This window comes from Salvelinus namaycush, chromosome 27 (assembly GCF_016432855.1).
Source record: "Salvelinus namaycush isolate Seneca chromosome 27, SaNama_1.0, whole genome shotgun sequence".
Classification (NCBI taxonomy): Eukaryota; Metazoa; Chordata; class Actinopteri; order Salmoniformes; family Salmonidae; genus Salvelinus; species Salvelinus namaycush.
This window is the reverse complement of record NC_052333.1, coordinates 10,574,186-10,586,224: the sequence shown is the minus strand read 5'-3', so window position 1 is coordinate 10,586,224 and position 12,039 is coordinate 10,574,186. Positions and strand designations below refer to the sequence as shown.

Below are 12,039 nucleotides of genomic sequence, written 5' to 3'. Positions count from 1 at the left end.
AACCCTGCAGACACTAGCTAACCCTAACCCTGCAGACACTAACTAACCCTAACCCTAACCCTGCAGACACTAGCTAACCCTAACCCTGCAGACACTAACTAACCCTAACCCTAACCCTGCAGACACTAGCTAACCCTAACCCTGCAGACACTAGCTAACCCTAATTCTGCAGACACAAGCTAACCCTAACCCTGCAGACACTATCAAACCCTAACCATAACCCTGCTGACACTAGCTAACCCTAACCCTGCAGACACTAGCTAACCCTAACCCTGCAGACACTATCAAACCCTAACCCTGCTGACACTAGCTAACCCTACAGACACTAACTAACCCTAACCCTGCAGACACTAGCTAACCCTAACCCTAACCCTGCAGACACTAGATAACCATAACCCTGCAGACACTAGCTAACCCTAACCCTAACCCTGCAGACACTAGCTAACCCTAACCCTAACCCTGCAGACACTAGCTAACCCTAACCCTGCAGACACTAGCTAACCCTAACCCTGCAGACACTAGCTAACCCTAATTCTGCAGACACAAGCTAACCCTAACCCTGCAGACACTAGCTAACCCTAACCCTGCAGACACTAGCTAACCCTAACTCTGCAGACACTAGCTAACCCTAACCCTGCAGACACTAGCTAATCCTAACCCTGCAGACACTAGCTAACCCTAACCCTGCAGACACTAGCTAACCCTAACCCTGCAGACACTAGCTAACCCTAACCCTGCAGACACTAGCTAACCCTAACCCTGCAGACACTAGATAACCCTAACCCTGCAGACACTAGCTAACCCTAACTCTGCAGACACTAGCTAACCCTAACCCTGCAGACACTAGATAACCCCAACCCTGCAGACACTAACTAACCCTAACCCTGCAGACACTAGCTAACCCTAACCCTGCAGACACTAGCTAACCCTAACCCTGCAGACACTAGCTAACCCTAATTCTGCAGACACAAGCTAACCCTAACCCTGCAGACACTAGCTAACCCTAACCCTGCAGACACTAGCTAACCCTAACTCTGCAGACACTAGCTAACCCTAACCCTGCAGACACTAGCTAATCCTAACCATGCAGACACTAGCTAACCCTAACCCTGCAGACACTAGCTAACCCTAACCCTGCAGACACTAGCTAACCCTAACCCTGCACACACTAGCTAACCCTAACCCTGCAGACACTAGATAACCCTAACCCTGCAGACACTAGCTAACCCTAACTCTGCAGACACTAGCTAACCCTAACCCTGCAGACACTAGATAACCCCAACCCTGCAGACACTAGCTAACCCTAACCCTGCAGACACTAGCTAACCCTAACCCTAACCCTGCAGACACTAGCTAACCCTAACCCTGCAGACATTAGCTAACCCTAACCCTGCAGACACTAGCTAACCCTAACCCTGCAGACACTAGCTAACCCTAACCCTGCAGACACTAACTAACCCTAACTCTGCAGACACTAGCTAACCCTAACCCTGCAGACACTAGCTAACCCTAACCCTGCAGACACTAGCTAACCCTAACCCTGCAGACACTAGCTAACCCTAACCCTGCAGACACTAGCTAACTCTAACCCTGCAGACACTAACTAACCCTAACCCTAACCCTGCAGACACTAGCTAACCCTAACCCTGCAGACACTAGATAACCCTAACCCTGCAGACACTAGCTAACCCTAATCCTGCAGGCACTAGCTAACCCTAACCCTAACCCTGCAGACACTAGCTAACCCTAACCCTGCAGACACTAGCTAACCCTAACCCTGCAGACACTACCTAACCCTAACCCTTAAATATCCCTTTGTATTTCCTCTTCGGTTTTATCTGGGAAATGTTTTATGCCGAACCCCAAATTGACCCCTAACACTAACCACTATGCATTTGTGTAAAATGAAAGGACTGGACAGGTATAAATAATGTGGTATACGAATGTCCACAAAGCTAACCATATTTACCTACATGAAGTGCATATGGGGTAGGGAGTGAAGGGATAGTGCATATGAGGTACAGTGGTTCCTCCTTTAAAAGTTGCAGCTTGGTGCCGCAGAATTCTATGACACGTTATTTAAGTGTGAACCACTGGTACCATTAATGCTAGTTAGTGGAGGGCATCTTTGAGAAGCATTTGATAGCCTTCAATAATGGCTGTAGTAGAGAATGCGGGCAAGCGGGAGACCGTGGTTCAATTCCCCAACTGGGAGGAAGGAGTAGGCTGTCCTTGTAAATAAGAATTTGTTCTTAACTGGCTTGCCTAGTTAAATAAATGTTACACTAAGAGCATAACATTTCTACACCCTAATTTTCTAATTCTAGTCTAACCAATACCCAAATGGAGATTAAGTGAAAATAAAAATCTCATTGATTTATCAAGACCAGTCCCCATGCTTGTTTCAGAGCAGTGCGAAATGGTGCTAAAATAGTTGTAGGCTATTGCTTCTAACTTCAATATGCTCTTTAAATAAATAAGACCTACACCACTTTTAACAGCACATTACTCAACACTAGCGAGACTCATGTCGCCTACAGTAGACCTACAGTATATCGAAAAATATGACGTGACTCTCCGCCAATAATTACATATAGAGGATTGGAGGATATTTCAGTAATTCAGTGATGTTTATTCCCATAGAAATTATGGATCCATAACTAAATAAACATCGCATTTTGAAAGAGTAGTTTTATCATATTTTTATTAACGAAAGCATAAAGATGCCATTATTAGTTACATTGTTTTAGTTTGAACGTGCATGCTGGCACTAAGAACAGAACAGCGGGAACGTTTCCCTTGTCAGCGCCATTATTAGTGCAATGAACCTTAAAGTGGGGGTCCACCCCCTCCTCCCCCTTCCTCCTCTTCCCTTCCCTATGTGCTTGGTCGGTTTTCTGTGCGCAGCTCTGCAGCCCATCCCGTACCCCCTTTCATGTCTTGAACCTCGCGAGCTTTCAGTGGATACAGCTAGAGAACTGCAAGGCAATCCCATTTTGTGCCACTCAGGAGCCATGAACAATATGACCAATATACAGTGGGGCAAAAAAGTATTTAGTCAGCCACCAATTGTGCAAGGTCTCCCACTTAAAAAGATGAGAGAGGCCTGTAATTTTCATCATAGGTACACTTCAACTATGACAGAAAATCACATTGTAGGATTTTTTATGAATTTATTTGCAAATTATGGTGGAAAATAAGTATTTGGTCACCTACAAACAAGCAAGATTTCTGGCTCTCACAGACCTGTAACTTCTTCTTTAAGAGGCTCCTCTGTCCTCCACTCGTTACCTGTATTAATGGCACCTGTTTGAACTTGTTATCAGTATAAAAGACACCTGTCCACAACCTCAAACAGTCACACTCCAAACTCCACTATGGCCAAGACCAAAGAGCTGTCAAAGGACACCAGAAACAAAATTGTAGACCTGCACCAGGCTGGGAAGACTGAATCTGCAATAGGTAAGCAGCTTGGTTTGAAGAAATCAACTGTGGGAGCAATTATTAGGAAATGGAAGACATACAAGACCACTGATAATCTCCCTCGATCTGGGGCTCCACGCAAGATCTCACCCCGTGGGGTTAAAATGATCACAAGAACGGTGAGCAAAAATCCCAGAACCACACGGGGGGACCTAGTGAATGACCTGCAGAGAGCTGGGACCAAAGTAACAAAGCCTACCATCAGTAACACACTATGCCGCCAGGGACTCAAATCCTGCAGTGCCAGACGTGTCCCCCTGCTTAAGCCAGTACATGTCCAGGCCCGTCAGAAGTTTGCTAGAGAGCATTTGGATGATCCAGAAGAAGATTGGGAGAATGTCATATGGTCAGATGAAAGCAAAATATAACTTTTTTGGTAAAAACTCAAATCGTCGTGTTTGGAGGACAAAGAATGCTGAGTTGCATCCAAAGAACACCATACCTACTGTGAAGCATGGGGGTGGAAACATCATGCTTTGGGGCTGTTTTTCTGCAAAGGGACCAGGATGACTGATCCGTGTAAAGGAAAGAATGAATGGGGCCATGTATCGTGAGATTTTAAGTGAAAACCTCCTTCCATCAGCAAGGGCATTGAAGATGAAACGTGGCTGGGTCTTTCAGCATGACAATGATCCCAAACACACCGCCCGGGCAACGAAGGAGTGGCTTCGTAAGAAGCATTTCAAGGTCCTGGAGTGGCCTAGCCAGTCTCCAGATCTCAACCCCATAGAAAATCTTTGGAGGGAGTTGAAAGTCCGTGTTGCCCAGCAACAGCCCCAAAACATCACTGCTCTAGAGGAGATCTGCATGGAGGAATTGGCCAAAATACCACCAACAGTGTGTGAAAACCTTGTGAAGACTTACAGAAAACGTTTGACCTCTGTCATTGCCAACAAAGGGTATATAACAAAGTATTGAGATAAACTTTTGTTATTGACCAAATACTTATTTTCGACCATAATTTGCAAATAAATTCATAAAAAATCCTACAATGTGATTTTCTGGATTTTTTTTTCTCATTTTGTCTGTCATAGTTGAAGTGTACCTATGATGAAAATTACAGGTCTCTCTCATCTTTTTAAGTGGGAGAACTTGCACAATTGGTGGCTGACTAAATACTTTTTTGCCCCACTGTATATTGTCCTGCTAATAACAGGGTTAATAATATATCTGTGAGAATATCCAACAGGCTTTTATATAATTATAAATTAATAATAATAATAATAATCGCTTTGTTTAAAAAATAACAATATTTTGGAGATTATTTAGTTTTCAAATAACGTAAAATGAGCGAGAAAAAGGCCATTATTTAAGATGGGGTGAGACATTGTTACTAATTTGTAAATAAAGCCAGTTTGTTATTTTGAATTATTTATTTCTGTTTGTAAAGTCAGAGAAACCAAAAACCTACAATCATCTCATTGGTCTCCCAGTCGAGGATGGCACAGGTATTGAACCAGCATCTATAGCAACACAGCTTGTACTGCTATGCAGAGTCTTAGACCGTTGCACTACTCATGCGTTGTACAACGTGACCGGTGGGGAGTGGCTTACAGTACTACAGTAAGACCAAAATAATCCTAACAAAATTGTAACGATCGTTCTCCTCCTCTTCGTCCGAAGAGGAGGAGTAGGGATTGGACCAAAGCGCAGCGTTGTTACATGACATAATGAAGTTTATTAAAGTCAAGACGAAACACGAAAACACTTCAACAAACTACAAAACAAATAAACGATGTAGACAGACCTGGACTTGAGAACTTACAATATACGAAGAACGCACGAACAGGAACAGACTACATACACGAACGACAAAACGAAACAGTCCCGTGTGGTGCAACATACACAGACACGGAAGACAACCACCCACAACAAACAATGTGAAACAACCTACCTATATATGGTTCTCAATCAGAGGAAAACGTAAAACACCTGCCTCTGATTGAGAGCCATACAAGGTCAATTAAACCTGACACTTAACATAGAACAAACAACACAGACTGCCCACCCAGCTCACGTCCTGACCCACTAAACACAACTATACAAAAGGAAAACAAGGTCAGGAACGTGACATTACCCCCCCCCCCCAAGATGCGGACTCCGGCCGCAAAACTCAACCTCAAGGGGAGGGTTTGGGTGGGCATCTGTCCACGGTGGCGGCTCCGGCTCCGGACGCTGTCCCCACACCACCATAGTCACTCCCCGCTTCCGTATCCCCCTCCCAATGACCACCCTCCAAATAAACCCACCTAAATTAAGGGGCATCACCGGGATAAGGGGCATCACCGGGATAAGGGGCAGCACCGGGATAAGGGGCAGCACCGGGATAAGGGGCAGCACCGGGATAAGGGACAGCACCGGACTGAGGGGCAGCTCCAGACTGAGGGGCAGCTCCAGACTGAGGGGCAGCTCCGGACTGAGGGGCAGCTCCGGACTGAGGGACGACAGCTAAGGACTGAGGGACGGCAGCTCCGGAATGAGGGACGGGAGCTCCGGACTGGCTGACGGCTCTGGCTGCTCATGGCTCGCTGACGGCTCTGGCTGCTCATGGCTCGCTGACGGCTCTGGCTGCTCATGGCTCGCTGACGGCTCTGGCTGCTCATGGCTCGCTGACGGCTCTGGCTGATCATGGCTCGCTGACGGCTCTGGCTGCTCATGGCTCGCTGACGGCTCTGGCTGCTCATGGCTCGCTGGCGGCTCTGGCAGATCCTGGCGGCTCTGGCAGATCCTGGCTGACTGGCGGCTCTGGCAGATCCTGGCTGACTGGCGGCTCTGGCAGATCCTGGCTGACTGGCGGCTCTGGCAGATCCTGGCTGACTGGCGGCTCTGGCAGATCCTGGCTGGTTGGCGGCTCTGGCAGATCCTGGCTGACTGGCGGCTCTAGCGGCTCCTGACTGACGAACAGCTCTGACGGCTCGGGACAGACGGGCGGCTCTAATGGCTCGGGACAGACGGATGGCTCAGATGGCGCTGGGCAGATGGATGGCTCAGATGGCGCTGGGCAGACGGATGGCTCAGATGGCGCTGGGCAGACGGCAGACTCTGGCCGGCTGAGGCGCACTGTAGGCCTGGTGCGGGACGACAGCTCCGGACTGAGGGACGGCAGCTCCGGACTGAGGGACGGCAGCTCCGGAATGAGGGACGGGAGCTCCGGACTGGCTGACGGCTCTGGCTGCTCATGGCTCGCTGACGGCTCTGGCTGCTCATGGCTCGCTGACGGCTCTGGCTGCTCATGGCTCGCTGACGGCTCTGGCTGCTCATGGCTCGCTGACGGCTCTGGCTGCTCATGGCTCGCTGACGGCTCTGGCTGCTCATGGCTCGCTGGCGGCTCTGGCAGATCCTGGCTCGCTGGCGGCTCTGGCAGATCCTGGCTGACTGGCGGCTCTGGCAGATCCTGGCTGACTGGCAGCTCTGGCAGATCCTGGCTGACTGGCGGCTCTGGCAGATCCTGGCTGACTGGCGGCTCTGGCAGATCCTGGCTGACTGGCGGCTCTGGCAGATCCTGGCTGACTGGCGGCTCTGGCAGATCCTGGCTGGTTGGCGGCTCTGGCAGATCCTGGCTGACTGTCGGCTCTAGCGGCTCCTGACTGACGAACGTCTCGGGACAGACGGATGGCTCAGATGGCGCTGGGCAGACGGATGGCTCAGATGGCGCTGGGCAGACGGATGGCTCAGATGGCGCTGGGCAGACGGCAGACTCTGGCCGGCTGAGGCGCACTGTAGGCCTGGTGCGTGGTGCCGGAACTGGAGGTACCGGGCTAAGGACACGCACCTTCAGGCTAGTGCGGGGAACAACAACAGGGCACACTGGACTCTCAAGGCGTACTATAGACCTGGTGCGTGGTACCGGCACTGGTGGTACCGGGCTGAGGGCACGCACATCAGGGCGAGTACGGGGAGAAGGAACAGTGCGTACAGGACTCTGGAGACACACAGGAGGCTTGGTGCGTGGTGTAGGCACTGGTGGTAATGGGCTGGAGCGGGGAGGTGACGCCGGAAATACCGGACCGTGCAGGCGTACTGGCTCCCTTGAGCACTGAGCCTGCCCAACCTTACCTGGTTGTATGCTCCCCGTCGCCCGACCAGTGCGGGGAGGTGGAATAACCCGCACCGGGCTATGTAGGCGAACCGGGGACACCATGCGTAAGGCTGGTGCCATGTAAGCCGGCCCGAGGAGACGCACTGGAGACCAGACGCGTTGAGCCGGCTTCATGGCACCTGGCTCAATGCTCAATCTAGCCCAGCCGATACGTGGAGCTGGAATGTACCGAACCGGGCTATGCACGCGTACAGGAGACACCATGCGCTCTACTGCGTAACACGGTGTCTGCCCGTACTCTCGCTCTCCACGGTAAGTACAGGGAGTAGGCGCAGGTCTCCTACCTGACTTCGCCACACTCCCTTTTAGCCCCCCCCCAAGAAATTTTTGGGGTTTATTTTCGGGTTTCCAGCCACGTCTCCTTGCTGCCTCCTCATACCACCGCTCCTGGGCTTTCGCTGCCTCCCTCTCTTCAAAAGAGCGGCGATATTCCCCTGTCTGAGCCCAGGGTCCTTTTCCGTCCAATATTTCCTCCCCAGTCCACGAGTCCTGTTTTTTTGGCCGCTGCTGCTGGTTCCTCTCACGCTGCTTGATCCTTGTTAGGTGGGTGGTTCTGTAACGATCGTTCTCCTCCTCTTCGTCCGAAGAGGAGGAGTAGGGATTGGACCAAAGCGCAGCGTTGTTACATGACATAATGAAGTTTATTAAAGTCAAGACGAAACACGAAAACACTTCAACAAACTACAAAACAAATAAACGATGTAGACAGACCTGGACTTGAGAACTTACAATATACGAAGAACGCACGAACAGGAACAGACTACATACACGAACGACAAAACGAAACAGTCCCGTGTGGTGCAACATACACAGACACGGAAGACAACCACCCACAACAAACAATGTGAAACAACCTACCTATATATGGTTCTCAATCAGAGGAAAACGTAAAACACCTGCCTCTGATTGAGAGCCATACAAGGTCAATTAAACCTGACACTTAACATAGAACAAACAACACAGACTGCCCACCCAGCTCACGTCCTGACCCACTAAACACAACTATACAAAAGGAAAACAAGGTCAGGAACGTGACAAAAATTAAATAATACAAACCTTAGTGTAACAACAGTTTTAGTAAGTAATACTGAAGTTGTGCACAATTATCAGTTTCTATTTAGGTTTATGTCACCCATTCATTGTCAGTTAGAGACACAGTAGGACCCAAAAGCATAATAAGTCCTCTAACTCCCCCTTGCGCTGGTCTGGAGCAATGAAGTGGTGACGCTGGGTACCGTACTCAACCACAAATTACCTCTAAGTCCCACGGTGTAAGCTCACAACTTTTAAAGGAGGAACCACTGTGGGGAGTGAAGGGATAGTGTATATGAGGTAGGGAGTGAAGGGATAGTGTATATGGGGTAGGGAGTGAAGGGATAGTGTATATGAGGTAGGGAGTGAAGGGATAGTGTATATGGGGTAGGGAGTGAAGGGATAGTGTATATGAGGTAGGGAGTGAAGGGATAGTGTATATGGTGTAGGGAGTGAAGGGATAGTGTATATGGGGTGAGGAGTGACAGGATAGTGTATATGGGGTAGGGAGTGAAGGGATAGTGTATATGAGGTAGGGAGTGAAGGGATAGTGTATATGGGGTAGGGAGTGAAGGGATAGTGTATATGGGGTAGGGAGTGAAGGGATAGTGTATATGGGGTAGGGAGTGAAGGGATAGTGCATATGGGGTAGGGAGTGAAGGGATAGTGTATATGGGGTAGGGAGTGAAGGGATAGTGTATATGGGGTAGGGAGTGACAGGATAGTGTATATGGCGTAGGGAGTGAAGGGATAGTGTATATGGGGTAGGGAGTGAAGGGATAGTGCATATGGGGTAGGGTTATATAGGATATGGTTATATGGGTCTATTTGGGATCGTCCCCAGGTCTTCCTACCTTTCTCCAGCTCTACAGGGAACAGCTCCAGTTTCTCCACCCTCTTCTCCAGCTCATACTCTGCTGACGAGGCCACCGGGTCCACCTCCTCATTCCTCCTGTCATAGTCCTCGTTACAGTAGGTGTTGAACACCTGGAGACACACAAACACACACCCTGGTTAGTTACCACACTGAGCTCAGTACTTACCCAAGCTATTTTTGGGGAATCACGTTTTGTTATTGAGTAGTCAAGTCAATTACAGTAGTATGCGCCTAAGTATATTGTGCAGGACCATGCCTTTAGATGAGCGGTGCTACAAGTGTTTGAAATATGTTCTTCATGTAATACAGATGGTATTCTCATCACGGCCAGTGAATAGCTTTGGTGGATATGTACAGGACACTGGTCTGTTGACACAGTGAGTTTAAGAGCAGACAACATACAGTAGGCTACTACAGTTGTTTATACTTTAAATGCCATATATATTATTATAAACCGGGTGGTTCCAGCCCTAAATGCTGATTGGATGAAAGCCGTGGTATATCGGACCGTATACCATGGGGGTGACCCCAAAAATGATTTTACTGATCTAATTACGTTGGTAACCAGTTTATAACAGTAATAAGGCACCTCAAAGGTTTGTAGTATACGGCCAATATACCACGGCTAACATGCTGACCAGCCCGGACTTGTCGCGTGCGCGAGCGTTGCAAAATACATTTAGAAATCCATGTTATTCAATTATTGCGCGCGCGCCAACGAGCGTCTGCGATGCCAAGGGCTAAAATAGAACTCCTTTCTATTTCTGAATAGAACTCCTTTCAGATCGCGCTGAAAGTCCTGCCTCTCCCATCTCCTCATTGGTTTATAGAAGCAGGTACCCACGTGCCATCTCCTCATTGGTTATACCCACGTGGGTGATTGAAAGACTAAATGTTTTGCCGGTAGTCGTGGTAATACTATGAAAGTTTAGATGCCAATCACCATATAAGTTCAAAGATGAAAAAGCCTGGAAGGAGGAGAGATGACTAGAAACGATTCGGTTGGCCGTTTTATGTGTGGATTAATTGAGTAGAGGAACTTGTGCATTTCAGGTAAAATAACAACTCAATGTTTATATCCCAGGACAAATTAGCTAGCAACAGCAAGCTAGCTAAATAGGACAAATTAACTAGCAAGTGCAAGCTAACTAGCTAAATTGCCATACATGTTTAATGCTTTTCAACCTGCCCCCAAATTAATGCCATTGGTTCAGAGTTTGTTTTGATATTTTAACCTGCGTGTCGTGATCGCGTTTGGTGTATGGGGACAAAATAAATTTATGCACGATAGCGCATGATGGCGCACGCGCGCAGCTGGTTTTGGTTCCGTGTAAGGGCGGTGTCCAGGCACTAAGATCAGGCCTTAGCTGTGGTATACTGGCCATATGACACACCCCCTTGGGCCTTATCTCTTCAAATCAAATTAAATTGTATTTGTCACATGCTCCGAATACAACAGGTGTAGGTAGACCTTACCGTCTAATTCTTACTTACAAGCCCTTAACCAACAATGCAATTCAAGAAATAGAGTTAAGAAAACATTTAATAAATAAACTAAAGTAAAAAATTAAATAAAATAAAAAAGTAACAATAACAAGGCTATATACAGAGGGTACTGGTACCGAGTCAATGTGCAGGGGTACAGGTTAGTCAATGTCATTTGTACATGTAGTTAGGGGTAAAGAGACTATGCTTAATTATATTATTATGATAATTACTGTTGCTTCCCATCTTCATTACCACATCATCACACTGGAGGAAATATGAGGTCCTTGGAGACAGAGGAGAAAAGAGGGCGAGTTGTGGTCCTTTCTCTGAGCGTGGGTCACTTCCACTCCCCTTCAGCCTGAGTGATTCTGCTGCTCACTCTGATGTGAAGGGGCTGACGCACGCACATGTACACTCCTGTCACTGACCAAGCACCACATCCCAGACGGGTACAGGCCAACACACACCTGGGTGACGAACGCACACCTGGGTGACGAAAGCACAATCGGTGACGAACGCACACCTGGGTGACGAACGCACAATGGGTGACGAACGCACACCTGGGTGACGAACGCACACCTGGGTGACGAACGCACACCTGGGTGACGAACGCACAATGGGTGACGAACGCACAACTGGGTGACGAACGCACAACTGGGTGACGAACGCACACCTGGGTGACGAACGCACACCTGGGTGACGAACGCACAATGGGTGACGAACGCACAACTGGGTGACGAACGCACACCTGGGTGACGAACGCACAACTGGGTGACGAACGCACACCTGGGTGACGAACGCACACCTGGGTGACGAACGCACAACTGGGTGACGAACGCACACCTGGGTGACGAACGCACAACTGGGTGACGAACGCACACCTGGGTGACGAACGCACAACTGGGTGACGAACGCACAACTGGGTGACGAACGCACAACTGGGTGACGAACACACACCTGGGTGACGAAAGTACACCTGGGCCCATAAAGCGTCTCAGAGTAGTAGTGCTGATCTAGGATCTGTTAATTGTTGTCATTTGTTTGCGGGGGACCAGGTGAC

At 48.8% G+C, this 12,039-nt stretch overlaps 1 protein-coding gene across 1 annotated transcript in view; it reads right to left on the bottom strand.

Moving 5' to 3' along the window:
- The window catches only part of ppp1r9a (protein phosphatase 1, regulatory subunit 9A), a 146,731-nt gene that overhangs the window by 89,229 nt on the left and 45,463 nt on the right, over nucleotides 1–12,039 (bottom strand). Inside the window, exon 3 of the mRNA XM_038966459.1 lies at nucleotides 9,469–9,601. Within this exon, the coding sequence (XP_038822387.1) occupies nucleotides 9,469–9,601 (133 nt within the window). The remainder of the gene's footprint in view (nucleotides 1–9,468; nucleotides 9,602–12,039) is intronic.